This window comes from Teleopsis dalmanni, chromosome 2, assembly GCF_002237135.1.
Source record: "Teleopsis dalmanni isolate 2A chromosome 2, ASM223713v2, whole genome shotgun sequence".
In the NCBI taxonomy this organism is placed as follows: Eukaryota; Metazoa; Arthropoda; class Insecta; order Diptera; family Diopsidae; genus Teleopsis; species Teleopsis dalmanni.
In genome coordinates, this window is record NC_051847.1 from 8,320,392 (window position 1) to 8,345,025 (window position 24,634).

Genomic DNA, 24,634 nt, shown 5'->3' on the forward strand with positions numbered 1-24,634 from the left:
ATGTTGGTTTTAAGTATAACTAGGTATCAATAAACCATCGATAGTTTTTCTATAACATGCAACGCATAAAAAATGCATTTACTCGGTATCGTAGTGTCATCGATGATTGATTCTAAAGTATCGATGCAGTATCGATGATGCATCGATACTTTCGCCTACTGGGAAATAACATTTGTCGTGACAAATGGTATATATTATGTCTGTTTCACGATCTACTTGTAGTAAAACTCAAATAAAACACAAGTAAAGTACAAACTGAGAGCGTAACACAAATAAAAAGCCAAATTACATTCTTTATACAGATTTTCATGGAACAGCTTTGTGTAAAGTCTTTTATTTGCGCTGCACTGGTGCTGCAAAAATTTAAATTCAAACCAAAACAGCTGATTCAACATCATCACAAATTTTAATTGAAATAAAATGTACGAGTAAGGTCTGTATAGCATTTTCAAATTTCGACAGGAATGTTACGCTCTCTCAGATGCTTTCATATACTCGAAAATTTGCTGGTGGAACGCACTGTGTATACACAAGTATTTTTTATTTAAAAAAAAAGTGGCATCCTTTGAAATAACATCTGAAACTACGAAGACTAAGAGCAAAACATAATCGAATTGTAAACATAAATCGGCAAGCCAATGTGAAAAATATTATAACTAGTTTTTATATTTAAAAATGTCTGATTTGTTGCAACTATTTAAGCAATTAAATAAGTTCTTACAACCAAATTCGACATGGGAGGAAATAGCAGAAATTGTTGACACTCAAAATACTAATGAAAAAAACAAAACCATTGAATGTGGAGCAGAGTGTGCTATAATATCAATTCCATTGGTGAAACATACACTAGAAAATCCACAAATAAACTCATTACTGTTAGAAATATGTAGCGCATTTCGCATACTCCGTCAAGAGTCATTTAAAAGTTATAGTAATGCGTACGACACATGGGACGAAGTAATTAAAGACTGTCCGCGGGAACCCTATTTGGCATTTGTTTACGCATTAGCAAGCTTAGCTAATGTAGAACCTAATTTAATATATTACAAATTATCTTTACTCGTGGTAAATACTTATTTTTATTCGCTAACAATACCAGGATCACATGGTTATCACATATTTGATGCAGAGGTCATCGCACACTGTTTACAAGTGTTTGATTTAGTTGAACGTGTACAAACACTTGGAATTAAGTTTCAAGGTGCCACAGAAATATTAATTAATTTTGCAACTTTGTTAGATGATTTGAAAATAATATTGCGTTGGGTACATGTTAATGAACATGCAACAACTAGAAACGGCATTATGAGAAAATTATTGGATATACAGTACTATCATTTTAATAATGGGTATTCAAATGCATGTAAGTTTGTTAAATAATAAAAATTTATAATCAATCAGAAATTGTACTTAAAATGGTTTTACATTAGGTGCTGCTAATATACACACAAAATGTTTTGATATATATGATGAACTTATTAAAGAGTATAACGGTCCACCAGAGGAAACTTTGATGAAACTATTGAACATGTCAGTTAATTTGCATACATATGCTTCCAAACCTAAAGGTTCACTTTCTATCAATGGAACAAATTGTGAACACATATCTACATGGTTTACTAAATGGATAACAAACCTTCCGCGCGTATTGAGTCATGTTCTAAATTTTTATATTAAATGTATAATTACAAATCCAATTAAAACGGTAAGATTTTATAAAATTTTAAAAATATTTAATATATTTAATAATATATTAAATACTAGTGGCAAAATGAACAAATACAACGTGCTTTAGACTATGCAGCCAAATATGATTCGGAACTCTACATAAATTGCAATGAATCTTGCATTGATTTTCTTTGCGAAGCAATCTATTCTGATGAAGTGTTAATACGCTCACGTACAATTGATATGATATCACGCATGCTTCAAATAGAATCGAAAGTTAATTGGTCTATATTTCGTAATGACGTTTTTAATGAACCAAGAGAAATTTATCTTATTAAAGAACTGATTGACAGCCTTCAAGATGTTAATAATAATATAAAATCAAAAGCAATGCAAGCGCTGCAATCTATATTAAATAAAGGGTCCAAGACCGCACAAACAGTATTTATTGAGTGTTTAAAATATACACAATATTATGACACTGATGTCAAATTACCAGATGAGCCCCGTTTATTGCACAATGAAGTACGTTACCAGAAACCTTCACCTGAAACACCAAACTACACTTTTGAAGGCTTCGGCACGCTTGAATTGTCCTTTTTAAATTTACCCAAACTTATTTATACACACATTTTACATAACAAACTGACATATGTAAGGCGTGCTGGAGTTTCATTTTTAGAACAAATTGTAAAAATTAACCCGTTAATAATTTACAATACTAATTTCGTATCAGTAAGTACATACTCAATTCGTATCAGTAAGCTTCATCTACTTTGATTCATCCCTTTTCTGCTTTCAGGAAATGACAGAAATGTGTGACGAGCCTAACATATTAGTACGTAGGCAATGTTTGCTATCAATAGATAATATTCTTGAAAAGTATCCTAACTGTTATGCTATTATTTGGGTATGGTGCAAAATAATATCTCCAATGTTTTGTGACAATGATCCTAAAAACTTGGATATTGCAATGAAGGTAATTATACATATTTGTTACTTTTTTTTTTAAAAAAATGCTTTATTCAACTAATCATTTTTAGTGCTTTCAAAACAAAGTTTTGCTAAATATGGAAGTTATCAATAAGTCCAACAAAGCAGAACACTTCATGCCATGGCTTATTATAAGAACTTTTTTAATAACACAATCTCGTCTATACTTGCAAACCTGCTTTAAGGCAGCACTGCAAAAACAAATGATAAAGTAAATATTCACAGAATGAAAATTTAAAGAAATAGCAATAAATAAAGATAATTTTTTATTTTCAGTACAAAAATACTAAGTATTATAGAATCTCACTTAATGATTGCCAATTCAACTCAAATAGAGGCTTGGGTTGTGCTTAATTTTATATCAGGAAAAATTAAAAATAAGGAACCTGATAATTTACTTCATTGTTTTACAGCAGCTGAGCCTGTAAGTTTTTTTTCTACAATAACATTATTTTAAAAATAATTTTTTACAAATTGTAGTGGGATAAGGAACAAACTCAACTTATTGCTTTTGAAGTGCTTGCTAATTGTGTTCAAGATTTCACAAAACCCACATTAAACTATTGGTCTCAACACTTGCAATCAGAAATCCTAAATGGTCAGGTGCATCATATTATTGTTAGTAAGGCTTTAAATTTTTTAATGGCCATCGATAAGCATGTTCAAGCTAGTTCTAAAGACTCAGTGGCGAGATCAAATCAAATTGCGAATTGGATTTTTGATTTACATAATAAGCTTGAAGAAAGAATTACTTCAGGTATAAAAGAATTTCCAGATAATCGCGCTATTTTATTGTCACAACTTTATTCCTATTCGGAAGTTAATGTGCTTTCGTCCAAACGTCCACCATCGATTTTAATTAATTTTATGCATAAATTTATTCGAGAATGTCTAAAACTACCGGAAGCTGAATTCGGATCCGAAAATGAACGAGTATTTAACTCAATGATTATAATCACAGCGCGATTTTCTCTTGGCGATCCTATTTTAGCTGCAAATACATGCAAATTGTATGCTCAAATATTGATAAAAATTGACCGTCCTTCAATTGTAAACACAATTATAGTGTCGATAACTGATTTGTGTAAAAAACATACACAAACCGTAGAATGCATTCTGCCACACTTACTTCAGAAACTATCTTCAGTATTTTTAGTTAATCGTAAAGAAACATTCAAGTGTTTGGAAATATTAATTTTGCAAGATCAGTTGAAGTTGCGTGGTACATTACTTTTAGCTTTGCTGTCTGTGATATTGGATAACGATAAGGATTTAGCTGCTTACGCGTGCAACTTTTTCAAAGATTATACAGAAACAAAGAATCCAATGTTGTTTCAAAAATGCCTTGTTGAATGTCCGTTCGTGTTAAATGAGTATAAGGTAAAACTATAAACAAAACAAAAGTGTATATAAAACATAATTTGTGTTAATTTTATTGAATTATTACATTATTATTTGTTTATTATTATTATAATAATTTAAAAAGAAAATATTATTAGAATAAAAAAAAGTGGCATTCTTTGCATCATTTGAGAAAATGGCATTTAAAATCAATTGAAAATATGTATACCTGACATAGTACTACTCCTTTGGATTTATATAATATATTTTTAATAATGTATTATAATAATAATATACATATATATAATGTTATATTATAGTTTAAACGCAACGTATATAATAATTTTTTTTTGTAATTTTCCATAGAATTTTGAAGGTCTTGATAGTTTTACCAAATGCTGTTCCAAATCACCTCTTAAGGGTGAGTTCAATAGGAAGCGAAGACACAGTCTTTATAAGTATTTTATGGAAGGCATGCAGGAACCATATTTAATATCACATTTCACCAATTTGAACTTAATAGCAGGTATTAAATGTATAAAACAATGTCTATATATAAAATGTCATTTTCATGTAATTTAATTTGCAGATAAATGTCAAAAGGATCCTTTAATGAGGACGGAAAATGGTCTTGCATTAGTTAAGGATGTACTTTACATAATGAAACATATTTGTCGCTTAGCAAAAGAACATAAAAAAAGCAATGATAATAAAGGAGAAAAAGAGGTTCAGGATGATGAATGTCCGGAGGAATTAGAAATGCAACCAGGTACATCATCAACTCCAAATGCAAAAGTTGAGCGTGGACGCAAACGTCATAAAGTTATTACAATGGTCGACGCTGTAAGAAATTAAATTTAAGATATGTCTATTGAGAATACTTTATTTTGTTTTATTTTAGATAAATATTCTTGAAAAATGTTTAGTATTTATACCAACTATCTATAACTGCATTTATAAGGCTGATGCTGGCTTGCAACAGTATTTTGATGAATTGTGCATTCTTTTAGCGAAACGTTTTCCAAATTTAATAAATTACGCGCAACCAGCAGCATTTTGGAATAAATATCGTAAAATACCAGAAAAAAAGAAATCCAAGAGAAGTTTAAAAAAACGAAAATCGGGCAAACCTCAAAATATAGTAGAAAGTGATGATGAGGAAGAAGATATTGCAATTGATGATGCTGATGGACCAGAACAAATTGAGAATATGAGTGAAAAGCAACTGGAAAATGAATCCTGTACTGGTATGGACAACGAAGATTTTTGCTCTGATGATGAAGTACCATTATCAAATAATATAAGCACAAATTCTTACAACCTTCCACTTGAGTATTTATTTAATCCCAGTATTTAGTTTATTAATAAAAATATTTATTAGCTAATATATTTCTTTTACTTGGGATTAGACTAATTATATGGGATCATTTTTATATATTTAAAATGTTTCGTACGCAATATAGACATATATACTGAGAATTACAAAAGGACTTCAATAACAGAACGTAGGGGCGATAACGTATAACAGTGCCAACTTGTAGGTGAGAAATTGCTATCTTATGTAAAAAAAAGATTTAGTAAGATAACTTCAAGTACGTTTTTTATATTGTACAGACTATCGTTATATTGAAAGTCGTAAATCTGATCTGGAGTGGTCAGATTTCCTCACCTTAACCATGCTAGCTTCAATTTACATCTATCCACATTCTTCCCTTCCCATATCTCATACAACCGTTTTTCTCAACCTAACCTTATCCACTCATATCTCAATCCATTTATTCGTATTGCCATTTCATTTATATGAATATATACGGACACCAAAAACAAATCAAATGTAGTGCTTTAGTGGATCCATCATCTCAGAGAATAACCAGAAAATTAAATACAAGAAATGGAAGTATCTAGTTATTGGAATGGCTATGTTAAAAAGATTGTCAGGTTGACAAAATCGATCGTAATCGTTTAAGTCAAATACATTAAATAAATTAAAGAAGGTAAGGACAACGAAGTACTTTTATTTAGTGTGCTGTTGACAAAAGCAAGACAAACCGCTATTAATAGACTGTTACAGAATCCACGTGATTAGGAAGGTAATAAGTATATTTATTATTAATTAATTAATTATTAAAATTATTATCGTGAAATCGCCCAACAGCTGGACCTTTAAAGCTTTGTGAACAAAGTCCAGAACTAAATCTGAAGAAGAGCTCTTAATCTGTTCAGGAGACAGTAATTCTATATGAAATAAGTTTCTTTTGTGCATTGTTAACGCTAGACAGTCACAAAGAATATGCATAGTTGTTTCCTCATCTTCGAAGCATAATCTGCATTCCGAATTAACAGATAATCGAAATTTATGTAAGTGATATTTCAGACCATAATGATCCGTAATAAAACCCGTTAACAACCTTTGTAGTTTCGTAACTTATGATTAGTTATAAAGATGTTATAAAGATTTTGAACAAATGCTTTTCAAGATACTTATATTTCTTTCTCATTCCTAATCATATTCTTTACCCTATTGGAATGGTTTCCATTCCAACGGAAACCAACAAATTTGAAAAACTCATCATTTATTCTTAATAAACTGAAATCTTATACGGGAATCATCTGTATACATAATTCTATAATAGAGAATGGAACGGAAGCGGTTATAAACACACAATATATGGAGATAAGACAGTCACAAAGACTACCAGACACTTGCAGCTTCCTTTAGTCTACGATATATGCAATCGTAAAAGAACTAGACAAATACAAGTTAGTAAAATTATAGCAAAGAATAGATGTCACCAAGTGTAAATGGAGAGTTTATCAAAATACGCCGTATCAATCTAACTTAACCTAACATACTAAAAAATAAAATTAACTATATCGTAACCCGTTGAAATTGTAGAAAAAAATAATAAAAAAATGGAGACTTAATAATTCTAGAGATATACATATGTATTTGTACACCGCGAATCTTAAGACTTTATACTATATGAATCCTTGATTTAAAAAATTATCAAATCAAATTATAATTTATTTATTTTTTGTTTTCAATAATTAAATTGTATTATGAAAATTACATGCCTTTCTTATATATAATTTTATTACATATCCCTTTCCATATTGCTCCTGTATAAAACAGTTTTGGAAATGCGCGCCATCTACATTTGATAGGTGTTCAGGAAATAAATGTATGAAGCTTCATTCATAAACATTAATAACGTAAAAACAATGTTGCAGTGTTTCAATGTTTCACTAAGCAATGTATATCTTGAGGGATAATTTAGATAAGATTTAATAAATGCTATATAACTAAAAGAATTATTTACATAATATTTTATATACACATATTTTTTTTCTTAAATGTGATTCTTGTTTATATAAAAAAAAACATTGGCTAACGTATATATTACGATAAAATTTAAAGCAATTTGACATATAAATATTTTGTTGTGTTTGCAACATTGCGTTCTTGATTGGCGTTGATTTGGCGCGCGCTCTAATCAGCTGAGTTTTACGGCCGCTGCGCTACTCTCGTTTCTCTTTCGTTTTCTTCATTTGTCGACGGATCACAATCGCGGAACATTTTTAGTGAAAATTCAGGCTTCTATTAAATAAACTTATACTAATGTGAGGTGGACAAATTTTAAATATTTGTAAAATTTAAATTTTTCTAGATTTTTTGGTATAATTTTTATAAAAATCTGGTTAGTGCAAGTATAGTAAATTCGGCCGTAAAAAATCGTATTTTTCGCATTAAAACCCTTGATAGAAAAATACTCTCGCCATTTTTAACTTAGTTGAAATTTAGACTGCAAAGAAATCACGAAAAATATAAAAAAAGGAAATTCATAAAAAGTAATAAAAGCCGACCAATTTATTTAAGATATCCACGTGAATAATATTTTATTTAAATAATCGTATTTAATAATAATAATCAATACAAATCAAAGCATTTTGGCAAAGTAAATTATTAAAGTCGTGTAACTAGAATCGAGTGCTGCATATTGGAAGGTGTTCCCGCTTTAGTTAAATATCTAGAAAAAGTTAACTGACGTATTTTTCGAATTGAAAATAAAAAAAGAAGTATTGCCTTAGTTGTAAGACTAAAATTACGCGTTGAAAACGGTCGGTGCCGAGCACCACTATCCGTGCGCGTAGGCGGTAAACCATCATAAAAAAATGGCGCACTCTTCATCAGCATTCACGGCAGGTGAAATCAACTATTTTTTCCAGGACGAAAATGGTAAGTTACATAAATTCTTGGGGTTCCTAAATATGAAATCAAAGTTTAACCAGCATCCTTATAAGTTGATATCGGTTGGTTCCTGCTATTGGAAATCATATCTTTTTCATTCCGCTTCACACATTGTGTGTAACTCTGTTAAAATTTTAATGTGTTGGTGTATTGTTTTTGTTGGATGTTTGATCAAGAATTTCCGAGAGGGTGTATATGAAAAGACTTGAAATGTTAATAGATTGAAAGAAAACAAAAAGCGGAAAAGGAAGTAAGTTTTAGTTATTTCTGCTTTTATATAAAATGGAGAGATATCTAATAAAATAACTAAGCTAACGAGTTCTAAAAATTGTGAAATGAAAGACTAAATCAAGTTAAAATATACGATGAATATTTAGTAAAATATATTTATTAAATCATTCAGTAATTTTTTTTTGATATATTAAAAACTACAAAGGACATTTTTAGCAAGTACTGTTTGAGTATAACACTTCACATAGTCCTGTTATATCATTAATTAATTCGTTTGAATTAAATATTTTTAAGAATAAAATATTTCTAAAATAAAAAGTTTCATTTGCTATAACATTTATAAAATATCCAAAAAACAATTCCTTAAAAATAAACTATATAAGCTTGAACTATAATGTAAGACTCACATTTTTTAGTCATAGAGCAATTCTGACAATTGAAATTTAACGTAAAACACTAAAGTTAATCCCTCATATATATATTGTAATTCATAAATAATAATTCTACCCTCTGATGGAGTACTAGAAATTTATTATAAAATATTGAGGATCATAAAGAATCTCTAATCTAAAATATTATTGTTAGATAATATACAACCACTAACGTTGTATTAATAAATGTTACATCTTTCTGAATGTTGAGAATATAGTAAATTGCTAATAGTTAGTATATATTAATAATTCGATAAGTTAGTGGAAACTGCATAAAAGTCGAAAATTCGTTTTAGGTTGCAAGTTTATTTATGATAAGATAGCTTAAAGCATCTCACTTGCGAAGTATATAAATTAAGATTATATCATATATCAATTCTTATATAAATGGTTATGTAGTTAATACCAAAAAATCGAACAGTTTTAAATTATATAAATTTAATTCCGTAAATAAAATCAACTCCTTGAGGGACACAAATTCATTAAGTATTGTATAAGTAATATGGACATTACTTATAATTGTGAGGAATAGGAGAACTATTTTTCAAACTAAATGTAACTGGTCTCAATCTCATTTTTTTTAAATTCGCTAGATTTATATTACCTATCAGTAGCTAAAATATACATATGGGTAGTATGTTATAGATATAGTTATATCCATTCTTCGACTATTATTTTTTAAACGATTTTTAATACTCTAGAGTTATTTTTTTTAACTTCTTAGACTATGTGTTTATTTAACATTTTTCATAAAAAAAAACCCTATATACATTATATTGGCATGGGGTAAACGGGTGGCTCGATTAAATCCAATATATTTAAAAATAAAAGTAAAAAGTAAAGAAATAAAAGCCCAAAAAATACTGCGTGACATTTTGCAGTGTGTTACAACAAAAATAAAATGCGAAGAAGTAATATAAAGGAAAATAAGAGAAGCGATTGTGCCGCCATTGCCGCCACGTAAATAAGTACTGTGCTATAGAAAATTGTGCTACAAATGTTTCTTTAGTGTTTCCATTTTTATTAATATACACAACTGAGTGGAGATTTATAAAAGTATGAATGTGGTACTATGTTAGAAATTTAATATATAACTTTTAATATTTTAACATGATTTGTATTAAGAGAGAATTTTTATACACATATTTACGAATTTATGGTTAAAATGTTAAAAGTATATTCGCTTTAAAAAATGTTATGAAATTATTTTTTTTAAATGATTGTATCTTATTTTGTATGCTGCAAAAAAACATTTTACAAATTTATAATCACTTATTAGAATATATGAATTTTAGTATATATTTACGAGTGGGACAGATACAGTGATATATAATGAAAAGGCTGATGGGATTTCGATAAACTAAAAATGTTTTGGATATTCAGATCAAATTATTTATTTCCTAAAATATAAAGTGATTCACTGACCGCCCAAGTTTCAATTACTTTTTGATTAAATTATAAATGAACCATAAAAAGTACCAACTGCTAAAACTGAAACCAGGATATATAAGTTCTAATGTATTAAGCAGTATTTAGTTTATTAAGATATTTAAAGTAAAAAGAATCAGCTATTGTTTTATTAAGTAGCGAATAACGCCTTGACCTAATACTTTGATATCGTGGTATTTAATAGCTCAGATACGCAATAATTTTAAAAATTTATTTGGAAGTTTTTATTTAATAAAAAATGTAATAATCTGAAATATTTTTAATTTGTTATAATGTTTAATATGGAGTTAAATATAATTGAGTAACGTTTCCGTTATAATAGGATTTGATTACAACCTCAGATTCGCAGTATAAAATTTTTTATACCAATCATTATTTTGATATGCATTATATATAAAAACGATAAAAACCTTAGTTATTACATTATTATATAAACATTTGAATATTCTTCAGGTAGTAGATGCATTTAATATATATTTTAAAAACTTTTTTTTATACTTTAGTTTACAAAAAGCTCAATTATATTTAATTATATATTATGTCATAATAAATTTAAAATATTTTTTATTTCTATTTTTCTGTTACTATAACACTATTTATTTTCTTTAATTACAAAATAACCATTTCGTTATTTTTAATTTTTTTTGTACAAATCAGTTAGTAGAAACACTAATAATTTTTAAATATATAGCATTCATAAATTTCTATTTAGTATAACCACATATATGTTTTTGTTTGGTTTGGCTTATATTATTACAAAGTGTACATATTAAATTCTTGTAAGCGTTGAATGCACTATATCGAAAACGATGGATTCAAAAAGTATTAACCATAATATAAATGATATATGAATACTTGATTTGATTTTGATTAAATGCTAGTTATAATTAAAAATTCTAATTTCTAATATAGGTATAATGATTTAACTTTTTAATGAATTACTGAACTGGTCAAAATGCAAATTACAACTAACAATATAACAAAAATATAATATTAACTTTTTATAGGAAACTGCGACTATAATAATATAATAATTAGAACATATAAATTTTTATATAATTTGGCAACAGCAGTGTAAAGTTCTTACAAAATCTTTATGAAAATTAACAAATCAAGTCAAGAACGAATCAAGAATTGATGATATGCCACTTAAACTATTTTACTTAAATTTGCTATATTGCAACCCTAAGACGAAGTGTGGGAATTTAGTTTGGTTAATGTTTTCGCAGTGGAAGTGCGCGGTATTTACTTATAAACATTTTTCTTCTACATTTTTGACAAGTGAAGTTTGGAAAAACATTTGTACAAATTGAAAAAATTACAAAAACTCTTATTGAACAGCGTTTGCCTTAGGTAGTTATTTGATTAATATATATTTATAACAAAAACAAAGAGGAAAATATTTCTACAAATCAGTTTTGTAAAACTTGTTTACATGCGTACATTATATTTGCAGGAAAAATTTTGAAGGTGTTGAAACAGGCAGATATCAAACAGGAACCCTCTGAAGAACAAACGGTGTACGCCAGTTCCAATATGGGTGCATTCAGTCAAATGGTGAGTAATTGCAGTACTACGAATATTTTACACAAAAGTTAAGTGTTAGAGTTAAATTTATACAAAAATAACAACCTGTTTTAACTCATTAATAATATCTTCATATTGTATATGTGGAAGTTTTGATATATACATATATAAATATTACAAAATTCTATATAATTATAAGGTATTATGTATAATTTAAATTTATATAGCTACATGACCCCACATAAAAACCAACTACATATGTTGAGTAACTTAACCAATCAATAAAGTAATAGGTTATCACAAAAATCCTTGGGATCGATTAGGTCTGATGGCCCGTTGTATTATAATATAAAAAAAAACTAAGGTTTTTAAATGCTTATGTTCACATACTAAAACTATGTGAAATATTAATCTTAATTACTGAGTTTGTTAATTGTTTTAATTATTATAGTCAATTAAAGACATTTTTTAAACCTAAAACTATTACAAATTAATTTAAAATATTTTTATAAATAAAAAAATACAATTTTAATATTAGTGATTAAACCATTTATTTGTAATTGTAGGGGTATAAGGGAGTATAGGGTTTAGGGGTGGGTATAAGAGTTTAGTTACCATAGATGTTCTTTAAATTAGAAGTGGCGATATTTTATTAATATGATCGACTTTATTTACCAATAGTATAATAATATATTATCAAGCACCAGTGAATAAAAATTTATTCCTAGTAAGTTTTTTTTATTCTTACCGCTTTGCATTATTAATCACATACCGAACTCTTTACTCGAGATCAGGGAAACTACTATTTATTTGTTGATACATTATTTTCGCACAAGGTAAGGTTTATATACAATAAAAACAAATTTAACTTTCCGATATTTAGTATGTAAATATATATATAACAACATATAGATAACATAATATATCTTATAGGTTAACTTGTACCACTGTCCTTGCATAACAGACTTTCTTAAAAAAATATCGCATACAAAAATTCCGTATAATTAAATTATTATTACTGTATGTTTTGTTAAATTACAAAAAAAAACGAAAATATAAAACATCTGTAAATAATTATTTAAAATATATTAACTTGGGATATATTTTATTCATGCTTGTGTTCATATTACATTATAATATATTTTATGTGCATATAATATTACTATTATATATATAACATTTATAGTAGGTAAAACGAAGTAAAATTATGTTGATGCCATTAGATTTCCGGTCTATACTGTCTTAGTTTCTGCTTTAAAGATAATGCTTTACGGTTTGTAATGTTAATTAAAGGACAAATTTATTATAACCAACATATGTTTATAACCTTAAACCGGAGACCTATTGTAAACTGATTGCTGACGTGACTAATTGGTAACATAATCAATCATAATACTTAAAAATAATACGATACGATGCTAATACGAGATTTAAAGTAAAAACGCACATTTTCTAATTTGAACAGAATTGATGAAGCTAATATATTATCTAACTAAACATTTTTATATACAATATCATCTTAACAACTTAAGATTATCTGATGTTCCAGAATACCAACGTCGTCGATAACGTGATGAAAATTCTAGTCACATTCTGATTGAGTTCCTGACATTACTGTGTATCATAGGCATAAAACTAGGGTGGCAGCTACTACTACTGTCTTTAATTATGAACAGTATCGGATAGTTAACATAGCCACGTATGTCGATATTTCGGGATCACCTAAAGCTGCAGTTAACAGGCTATATGATTATGGTTACAACGGTTTGGCAATGAAGTCTAGTGATCTGTAACCTTTGTTTATTAATGATACATTATAGCTGATTGTTACAGAAAGTGATGGTGCAGATATTATAGGAAATGCAAGAGGATATAAAAGTTTTAAATTACATGAATAGTTGAAGATTATACACTCTAGGTAGAGTATAGGTCTTACTCTTCCAATCTTAGTGTTATTTTCAGCTTATTAGGTATTAAATAAGGAAAATTTATTGAATCTAAAACCAGTTTGGGTTCTAAGTCAGTAAGTCTTTGCGTAAGCATTAGTTGCTTAAGATTTGACATTGTTGCAACTTGTATAGATCGAGTATACTTGTAAACTGTGAAACCTCTACAGAAGTGACGTGGAAGTCAGAGATGTAGATTGTGTTACTCATAGGATTTAGTTTATGTCTTGGGGTGTTTTGATTAAAACCAAAAATCGGGTTGTGACCTGTGACCTATAAATAATTCATTGATATTAATGTAAAAATAATTAATAGAATAATTTATATCTATAAAACCTTAAATTGTTGTGTAATGCAATTAAAAGAAAAAATTCACAAATCTGTAATTCTAAACTATAGTTCTACGCTTTAAGTTTCTAAAATAGTCTGCGTTTTGTTTTTGTAATTAAATCTGGAGTTCTATTAAAGTTATAAAGGACTAAAGCACTAACAAAAAAAAATATATATACTTTGTTCAATTTAAATACGGGCAAAATGGTAGCATCTGGTGTGAATTACAGGATGAAGTTCACTTATTAAGTTCACATTAATATTAATTTTGTTATTATAAAACTATTATGAAAACAACATTCTTTTTATAATTCAAAACTAATAAAATTTAAAATGTTTTTTTTTCCTTTAAATCAATAAATAAATGTAATAAATAGAGAATTATTAGATAACAATCTTTTTTTATTCAGAATTCAAATCAGCCACAATTTGTGAGGATACAAAACAGCTATAATGTACATCAATCAACAAGTAAGTTTATATATTTAAGTAATCCATTAAATATTTATAACTAAAAGCAATTATTTTAATTTAAGGTGCTTATACAGTAATCGGAACCCACTCTAATGGTGGTAACAACAATTTACAGCAACATCAACAGAATGTCAATGCAGTTAAATATGAAACCACAGATAATTATAGCAGCGGACATTTGGTTAGTAACAAAAACTATATTTATTATTATTTGTGTGTATGTATTTACTTTAATCTTTCAACTTATTTCTTTACTACAATTAAGTCTGGTATACGCAACGAGGAACGATATGGAAAACTCACACAAAGTAACACAAAATCAAAATCAAAAATGTAAGTTACTTTTATTTAAAAAAAATGTCCTTTTTAATTCGTCACATTTGCTGCAGTCATGCCACCCACTCAACCAATAGCTCAGTACAAAAGAAACGAAAACCGGAGAAAGCTGGAAAAGGTCTAAGACATTTTTCAATGAAGGTTTGTGAAAAAGTTAAGGAGAAAGGTACTACTACGTACAACGAAGTAGCGGACGAACTGGTCACTGAAGAAATCAAGAACAGTTCATACGATTCAGTGAATTGCGATCAAAAGAATATCAGGCGTCGTGTCTATGATGCACTAAATGTTTTGATGGCTATGCAGATTATATCCAAGGACAAAAAGGAAATACGTTGGATTGGATTACCAACAAATTCAGTAGAGGTTTGTTTATATTTTAGGAACATAAAGTTTGTTTATGAGTTTGTGGAACAAAATCATTTTTTCACTCATTTATAAATATAAAGATAATATTTATATGACATTATTCTTAAATTCATTTAAAAAAAGTAAGAAATAAGACAAACGACAATAATTTGCAGAAAATTTTCACAAAATTCATTTCACTAAATATAAAGCCACAAAAAAAAAATTAAAAACCAATCATTATAGCCTATTCCATTGCACACCAAAAGAAAATTATGCCAAGATATTTCATACTCTCGTTTGGGCTTTTGTTAAAAAAAAATTTGTTGTTATATGAGCTTAATGTATCAAATATTTATTTATAAATATCCTATCATCTTATATCCTATCAGATTGTAAGAAGTAATTTGTAGAAAATAAAGGCTTTTTAAAATTATATATCAAACTGATAGCTGTATGGAAATATAATGTAGCAACTATTGTAATATTCTTAGTATACTGTTCACTTAAAACTAATGAAGTGTATATTTGAGGAGTTAAGTAGATTTCCTAGAAATGTGGTTATTCTTATACACAATAATATGTATACATAAACTCACTCATTGGATGGGAAAAGTAGCCTCAGAAGCTTTTATTTCATATATAACATTATTTGATCTTCAAATATTAAGTGATTCCATATACATTTCATTTCTAACGTATGTGAACAAAAGAGCTTTGATAATAAATTTAGTTTAAATATGAATTAAGGCTATCCGAAAATAATCATCGATTAAAATAACTAATTCAATATTTTAAATCTTCCGTTTTATATCTTTTAATATCCTTTTCAACAGTAAGAACAAACAATTTTTATCAATTTAATTCTTTCACTAGCAAATACTGGTAAAAAATTTGTATAAATTACTCGTTTTTACATCCATGGGTAGACCCAGTACCTCCTGTAACTGTTGACGTGTATAGTTGAAAAAGTTGAAGAAAATTTTCTTTTAAATTGTTCATTTTCTTTTATTTAATTTGTTCTATTTTATTTTATTTATTTTGTTTGTTCTATTTTATTTTATTTGTTCTATTTTATTTTATTTGTTCTATTTTATTTTATTTGTTCTATTTTATTTTATTTATTTTGTTTGTTCTATTTTATTTTATTTATTTTGTTTGTTCTATTTTATTTTATTTATTTTATTTGTTCTATTTTATTTTATTTGTTCTATTTTATTTTATTTGTTTTATTTTATTTTATTTCTTCTATTTTATTTTATTTGTTCTATGTTATTTTAATTTATTTTGTTATTATTATTATTAAGCCTTTTTTCGGAGAAGCATAAAAATAACTACAAAACAAAATATTATTTATATATCGTGTATACCTCAGAGACACAAAATTGTTGTATTTTCAACCTGAATGTACCATTTTTTTATATTTGTCTACTCGGTTTCAAATGTCGTTGAACATACAATTTTTTCCTTACTGAAATAAGTTATATTTGTAAAAATTTCAGAATATATTTCTTTTCTTATTATATTTATTCTTAGAGAGCATATGTTGCCTATTCTTATTTTATATATGTCATCTCCATAACAGTTCTGTTTATTTTAGGGTTCTTATTAAATTTTGCTTTCTTGCATGTTGCAGTTTTTGATATTACAGATTTCTCAAGACGTGTAACCTAAGTAGTTATATATTGTTTTCATTTAATTAGCGGTAGCGATTAGTTTCCGATCACGTTTGATTCTTTTCAGCGTTTGTTTTAGTGATTACATATTAAAAAGACCTATAAAACAAAAACTTTAATGGATTAAAAGACCAATATTTTGGAAGAAATGGTTAGTGAGAGAAAGGATAGTATTCACTTTATCCTTAGACGCTTTGTTTTTCTATTGTATTTTTAAAATTTCATCTATGATATTTGAAGTGTAAGGGGGTTTGAAGGTTAGTGAGAGGATAGAAGATGAGGTGAAACAATATTGATGTATGTACAGAACTTACTCAATAATAAGAGGCGATATTCTTTAAATTTTCTGTTTATGTCGTTTGTTTTGCCCTATATTACTTTATTATAAATAAAATGGATTTATAAAATTCATTCCAACTTTTTTCTATTTTAACAAATATTAATTTTCCTTATGTGCACTTTGTGCACTTTACAATTTTTACCTATTAAATAAGTGATTAGTAGCAGTGATTTTATATTATAAAGATATTTATTGACATTTATTCTAATCAGCAAATTCAACATATTGAAAAGGAAAATGAGGAACGACGTGAACGTATCAAACAAAAACATCAACAGTTACGGGAATTGTTAATGCAACAAGTTGCATTCAAAAGTTTAATAGAACGAAATAAAGAATCGGAGCATCTTGGTAATGTACCAACTCCTAACTCTTCGATTCAAATACCATTTATCATAGTCAACACGCACAAGTCTACTAAAATTAATTGCAGTGTGACTAATGACAAGTAAGTTGGATTAGGATTAAGAACTAAATTTGTTAAATAATTATTAATATTAAATTTACACTTTTGTTTAGGTCCGAATATATATTCAAATTTGATGATAAATTTGAAATGCACGATGATGCCGAAGTTATGAAACGCATGGGATTATTGCATGGTTAGTAACTTCAAAAAAATGTCGATAACATTAGTTTAAAATAGATTTGTCTACACAAATAGGTTTAGACAAAGGACAGTGTTCTGAGGAAGACATTGAACGTGCAAAATGTTTGGTTCCAAGAAATTTTGGAAAATATATTGAAGGTATTTATTAATTTTAATTTTATATAAAATAAAAAAAATATATATATATATATTTATTATACCGTTTACTTACTAAGCATATGGAAATGGTGAAGGAATAACATACGACTCGGATGAGGAAGGAGATATGTCACCATATATTGAAATTAATAATGATTCTGAAGATTTTTCTCAAACTGGCGCTGTCAAATCATCTGATCTTGAGGATGATGAATTTTTGGACAATAGCGATATCGAGTGAGGAGAATTAATTGTTACGTCTAGTAACGAGAAGAAAAATTTGAATATAAATAATGAATTTAATCAGATTAAAATAATTAAAAATGAAAATGTAAAGTTAAAATTAGAAACTTCAGACCACGAAGTAGAACGGCTGCAGCCTCAACATCAAGAATTGCAACAAACACAACGATTTGTAGATGCTAACACAACGGAAGATTCATTCAGTATCTCATTCATAACGGCCTTACTTGGTTTACATTAAATTAAATGTATTCATTTAAAACATGTAAAGGAAAGGAAATGCATTTCTATTTCACTTTTGACTATGTAAAATTTTTCATTCTACTTTTATTCGGAGAAGTAATTCTTCAAGCAACTTTTAATTGATTTCGATTTTTAAGTTTATTTTTTAATGGTTTAAGTGGTTTTAATCATATTTTAGATTGTTTATATTCGATATTTGTTAAAACGATTGTTTTATTTTTATTTAGAAGTATTCTATTAAAATATATCAAACATTTTAATGTTTAAATAATGTATAGTATCAACTAAATATTTATATCCCATAAACAAACATTTATGCAAAAATGCAAAAATACAAAAATCAACTTTTGCCTATAAATTATTTAATATTTTCGTTGTGTTTGTTAAAAAAAGTATATATTCGAATTTTTACACAAAATGTACAAAAGATTCTTAACAAAATATTGAAAGAATTGATTTCTGATCATTTTGTTTTACTTGTACTAAAAGACTTCGTAAATGTACTAAAATATATTACTGATTTATTTGTTAACTTTTGTGTTTAAACTATGTACTTTAAATAATAATCTTATATGAGAAGTATAGTTTATTAAATATATGAAACATATATGATATGTTTTTATTAACTGTTACATTACAAAAGAATAGGTTTATCCAAAACACATTTAGGGTAATTTCACCACTATAATTAAAATTTTAAATTAATTAATTTTGCGTTATTTATAGCTTAATTAATAAATAAAAACTATTTATAATTATATTATGTGTAAGAGAAGACAAGATTAAAAAAAGATTTAAAATGTATTTCAAAAAAATAAACATTAATAAAACTTTAAATCTAGTGGATAATATTTTAATATTTAAATAAAAAAAATTTATTATAATGATCACTAAAATATATTATATAATAACAAAGAGAAAAATGTGTATAATTTAAATTTAAAACAAACAAAAATAAAATGAAAATATAAATATATTTTATTTTTTAAGCAATTTCAAAAGAATTTGAACATAGGAAAAAAATTTTATTAAACTATTACTTAAGCAAAAAGTAGATGTATAAAGAGAATTAAATATAATTTTATGATTACTAATTTAATTATAATAGCATGAATAAACAATAACAAATATAATGGTAATAAAGTGAACATTATAAAATTTCTAAAATTTTGCTTTTCTTGCAACCGTTTACACCTAAAGATACTCACTTAAGTCACTCAACTAGGAATCACTTTTACTCATTTTAAAGAATGTATTCCATTATCATGATATGAATGGTCGATTGTACTTCACCCTGCATGGGGATGTGCGTGTCATGTTATATTTGTTTTAATTTCTTAATATGCTGAAAAGTAATGGCAATTAAAACTTAGTTTTATCAATTAATAAATTTGATGTGATGATAATTTAACGTACTGTGTTACCACCTACAGGTAAGTGTTTTTTGATACATTGGTAATCAATTATCAATTAAGTTCATACTTAGAAATTTACTTCAGATAATTTCAGTAGATGCTATTTCAATAGCATTAATAATGAACACATAGCATGAATGATAAACACAAAGCAATAATAATAAACACATATCTGTATAAATAGTGTACTTCCATTCATTTTGAAACGCTGATGCTCCTCTTTCACCACTAAATGTCTGCCGTCAATATCTGTTTTATTTTATTTACTACTATAGTTTCTTACATTGTGTGATATTGCATTATATTATATTTTGTTGAGAATGTATTTAGTTTTAATTGAAATTTTAATTTGAAAACATTCTTTATTCAATTATTTCATTTAATTAACTCCCTATAACTTTCTGCTATGACAGCAATTCGTATATTTCCTCAGTTCCTGAGAAAGACTGATTGGAGAGGTGTGAGATTTAGAGTAGAATAGAGTGAAACTCCGGTAGGAGTTGAGAGCAATATTTAATTGACGATGGATTTTAGTTCGGCTGCGGCTGGAAATATTGCTTTCTGTAAAGAATTTGTGCCAGATTATTTGATAATCTTTACAATGTAATTGCCCCATCCGTCACTAATTTAGATAATGGTGGATATTGAACTGTTATTGAATATTCTCAAATACAACCTGTGAGTATTAAATAGTGTATGAGTCATTACTGTGCCTCAATTAACTTTTCAATCTAATATATGTACATATAATATAATATAAGCAAAATAAAGTATCAACCAGAATTTTGTTGTGATTATAGTCTTGGATACTTTATTCCTAAAAGATGCGCTGATTATTTTTATTATGATTATTTATATTATAAACACAGTTCAAAAATAAAAAAAAACTTTTTTAAATTACTTAATCATATTGAAGAACGATTTTATTTGATGTTCAATACTTTCGAATGCTGGTATTATAAGCAAATGGTGTATTGTTATATGACCGATTGAAACGTGGTAACAACGAGGTGAAAGCGCTTGCGACTGGTTTTCTAACAAATGTTAAAGAAACATTTTCTAATACATACAGATCTATAATACGATCTATTGCTGTTTTAGTCTTAATCTTCAATATTCAATTCTTCGAATTTCACATTATCAGGTTGCTATCGTATATCGCAACTCCACTACCTATATGCTGAATTAGACATACTTCTTATAAAAGAGCATAATGAGTATAACTATCTAAGCAATGTTTCCCTATATGTCATGCAGAACTGTATGGCAGGTCCCTGCCCATATATGATTACGACGCATCAATTAATTTCGGCATATGTTGCTGTTTTATAACAACTGCTAAAATTGTTATTCTAATTTAAAAGTTCCAAAATTTAAACATCTTTTTGAATTTTTTTTAATATATTATTATTCAGACAGATAACCGATATTTTAAATTAAAAACTTACATGAGATATCAGTTATTTATAAAATATAAATGTTATACTGTTTCTTAGATTTTTTATTGCATTCATATTATACTAAACTTGGAATAAAAAAGTCGATTTAAAACTAAAAATACTTAAAGCCATAAAAAACCCACTAGTTTACCTAAAGACTTCTTTGTTCTTTAATGAAACTTTTAACATTTTTTTAAGTATTTCTTAAACACTACCCAAACTACTTATAACATCTAAATTCGTTGGAGGTGCAATTGGTTGTGGAGCAATATCGAATTCCGGTATAGAAGCGTTAATATTATGTTGAACGGGTGGTCTTGAAAATGCTTTAGTTGATAGATTTTCGATTTCAGGCGTAAAATTTTGTATTTCATCATTTACATGAAAATTTTTAGATTTATTTGTTTGTTGTTGCTCTGATAAATCAGTAGAGCGAATTTCTTTCTCCATAGACTGCGGATGGGATAATATTGGTTGTTGTTGTAGACGTTGTATACTTTTAACATAATTAATAGGAATCAGTCCAGAATTTTGACCATCAGTTGAAGCAATAGCCCAACCTGAATTTAATAAACCCAGTGTGTTTTGTATTTCTTTGGGCGCAATAATTAATTTTTGACCGACTTGAAGAGCTAGTTCCGACTGGTCTCTTGGAACAAAATCATATTCTGCGTAGGACTGTATAGGTTTAATCCATTTGGAAGGTACTCGTGCTATATTAGTATACAAAAATAATAATTAAATTCATTGCGTTTAATGCACTGGTAATACAACTTTTTTAAATCAATTACATATAAATACAAGATTATATTATCTTATCAATTATAAAGCTTTTGAGATTTGTATTTATATTTAGTGTGATAAGTCCATTAGTTATTATGGTACTTATGTGGAAAAAATACTGTAACATACCTTCGGCCTGTGCTGTGTTTGTGACAGTACCTAGCATTTTCATAATGAGGTAGGGCACTGTAAATATAAAACTTAGAAACGCAATTATTGGCCAGGGTGACTGACCCTTGCGTGGTACTTTCGGTGCACCTGTCTCACCGGTTGTATTATTAATGGCTTCTGCAAAAGCGTCTTTGAAAGCTTCTGATGATGGATCCATATTTGATATTCGAAGCCAGTATAGCATTCTAAAGAACATTTGTTTTTAAAAAAAATTTTAATATCGAATAATTAAAGAAAAATTTGTATGACTTACTTTCGGTATAAAAATCGTATGGCACGAATAACGGCAAATGTTTGCCAGAATTGTGCAAATACTCCTCGTAAGCGTCCAAAATTCGCTGCCACACCCAATATGGCACGAAATGAACTTGTTAGTGCAAAGAATGTTGAATCTAACATAGATGCGATGTTACCAATTGCACTAACTAATGATTGTATACTATCAAAAGCAGGCCGAGTGCTTGCTTCTGCTAATTGTATGAATCGTGCTTCAGGATCATACGGATTTAGATTTGAACCAAAATTGTTATAACCTCCACCAAATAACCCTCCGCCATAGCCACCATAACTATATGAGTTTCCAAATCCTGAACCAAATCCGCCAAATCCACCATATAAATTGTTACTATTGTAGCTATTGTAGTTATTGCCATATGGCGTTGGTGGAACAGGTGGGCAAGGTAATGCCCGTATATTTCCACCAAATTGAGTAGGCAACATCATTGTTGGATTATTTCCAGCTAGCGAAGCTACAGGTTGCGGCATAATAAGTGGTTCATTTACAATAGCGTTACGATAATTACTTGCTGGACCCATATCCATTTTGTATGTCTTATAATTTTCGTATTAAAACTTTAATCGATTGAACTTTGCTCGGCTAACAACTTTATTTTATCTGCGCATGAGAGCACGGGGTGTGCAAAAATCAATCAACTTTCTTCAAAGGAATCCTTTTATTAACAACCAACTGTTGAAGATTTTTTTTTCATTTTCTCTAAATTCAGAAAATTATATTTTATTTACCTTTGTTAAAAATTTAATTATAGAATTTTGTAACTCCTTAATATGTTGTTAATACACTATAATCACCCACTAACAGCAACCTACCACAACTACCACTTATGCATTAACAGCTGATATGAATTATTATTGCCAACATTAAGCTTTTTGTAGAGTTGCCACCTTTTAGAAAGTGATGCGATAAGTTGTATAGATGCAGCTCATTTAATTTAGCACCTAGAATCTTATAAACATTTTGACATTTGAAACTTATAGACAGTTTGCCGCTTGATTTAATAGTTGTGAACAGATGCAGATGCAGAACTCTACGTATAACATATACAGTGGACGTCCAATATAACGAATTTTATGTTGCACCCCTTGTTCGTTATATCGAAAAATTCGTAATATCGAATGTTATACATTTAGCTACCAATATGGTTATTTTTAGGAGATTTCATATATTTGAGTTCATAAATTAACTTATAAACACGTACGAGTATACATTTATTTAAAAGTATTTTTTATTCGGTTGTTACAAAAATTATTTATAAGAAAGGACGCATTCAATCATAGTGTAGAGTAAAAAAAATCATTAATTTTTGTTTGTTTTCTACTACACTCAAGACTTTTCTGAACAGCTTTTTCTTGTAGTTCTCTTAGTACAGCTAATTTTGAAGTTTCATTATTGTTAATCGCCCACTTTATGCATTTTTCGAAATGATTTATGGCATCTTTATGTTTAATAATTTCTAAATTATTTTCTTCTATATTTTCGTCATCAGATCCATCATCCTCGTCCGAGACATCGATGGTATTATCAGCATTATTCCATTTATTAACTTCGTATGTACTAATGTCACACTAACAATAAAATTGAAAATATAATATAGGATATTATATGTATGTCTAGATAGTATTTCGTATATGATAAACTGAATTTGTGAACAACAGATCAGTGGCGCCTGCATATATGCATTTTGCCATATATAGGCATTTTTCTCAGAAAAAAAAAAAACGGACAATTACATGCATATTCTAAGCTGAATAATGCTAGTTTTATAGTAAAATTATATTCAAAAGCATAATTTGTATAAAACAAAAACGAATAAGAAACAAAAAATTTTTTGTTCGTAATATGGAGCAGAATTTTTTTTTTCGTTCGTTATATAGAACAATCAATGTAAATATTTTGGGTGTTCGTTATATCGAAAATTCGTAATATCGAGCGTTCGTTATACTGGACGACCACTG

The 24,634-nt window shown here is 27.6% G+C and overlaps 3 protein-coding genes across 4 annotated transcripts; 2 read left to right on the forward strand and 1 right to left on the reverse strand.

Annotated features, from left to right (window-relative positions):
- Positions 1-525: 525 nt before the first annotated feature.
- On the forward strand, positions 526-5,378 carry LOC119680787 (condensin-2 complex subunit D3). The gene is made up of 10 exons (XM_038093771.1): positions 526-1,363; positions 1,431-1,705; positions 1,765-2,403; positions 2,471-2,647; positions 2,712-2,872; positions 2,938-3,085; positions 3,142-4,041; positions 4,369-4,528; positions 4,592-4,845; positions 4,904-5,378. Exons 1-10 carry the CDS (start codon positions 676-678, stop codon positions 5,357-5,359), a joined length of 3,858 nt encoding a protein of 1,285 aa, XP_037949699.1. The 5' UTR covers positions 526-675; the 3' UTR covers positions 5,360-5,378.
- Positions 5,379-7,485: 2,107 nt separating this feature from the next.
- On the forward strand, positions 7,486-18,737 carry LOC119680969 (transcription factor Dp). Of its 2 annotated transcripts, none has more exons than XM_038094017.1 (10): positions 7,486-8,239; positions 11,819-11,919; positions 14,576-14,636; positions 14,702-14,820; positions 14,905-14,972; positions 15,029-15,341; positions 17,552-17,787; positions 17,859-17,941; positions 18,004-18,087; positions 18,165-18,737. In XM_038094017.1, exons 1-10 carry the CDS (start codon positions 8,176-8,178, stop codon positions 18,326-18,328), a joined length of 1,293 nt encoding a protein of 430 aa, XP_037949945.1. In that variant the 5' UTR covers positions 7,486-8,175; the 3' UTR covers positions 18,329-18,737. The 2 variants fall into 2 exon arrangements, with proteins under 2 accessions (XP_037949945.1, XP_037949946.1); XM_038094018.1 differs by lacking the exon at positions 7,486-8,239 and adding an exon at positions 11,448-11,715.
- A 2,655-nt stretch (positions 18,738-21,392) lies between these two features.
- On the reverse strand, positions 21,393-23,521 carry LOC119683328 (probable peroxisomal membrane protein PEX13). The gene is made up of 4 exons (XM_038096982.1): positions 23,405-23,521; positions 22,635-23,348; positions 22,340-22,566; positions 21,393-22,140 (listed from the first exon to the last, which is right to left on the reverse strand). Exons 2-4 carry the CDS (start codon positions 23,201-23,203, stop codon positions 21,632-21,634), a joined length of 1,305 nt encoding a protein of 434 aa, XP_037952910.1. The 5' UTR covers positions 23,204-23,348; positions 23,405-23,521; the 3' UTR covers positions 21,393-21,631.
- Between the last annotated feature and the right edge of the window lie 1,113 nt (positions 23,522-24,634).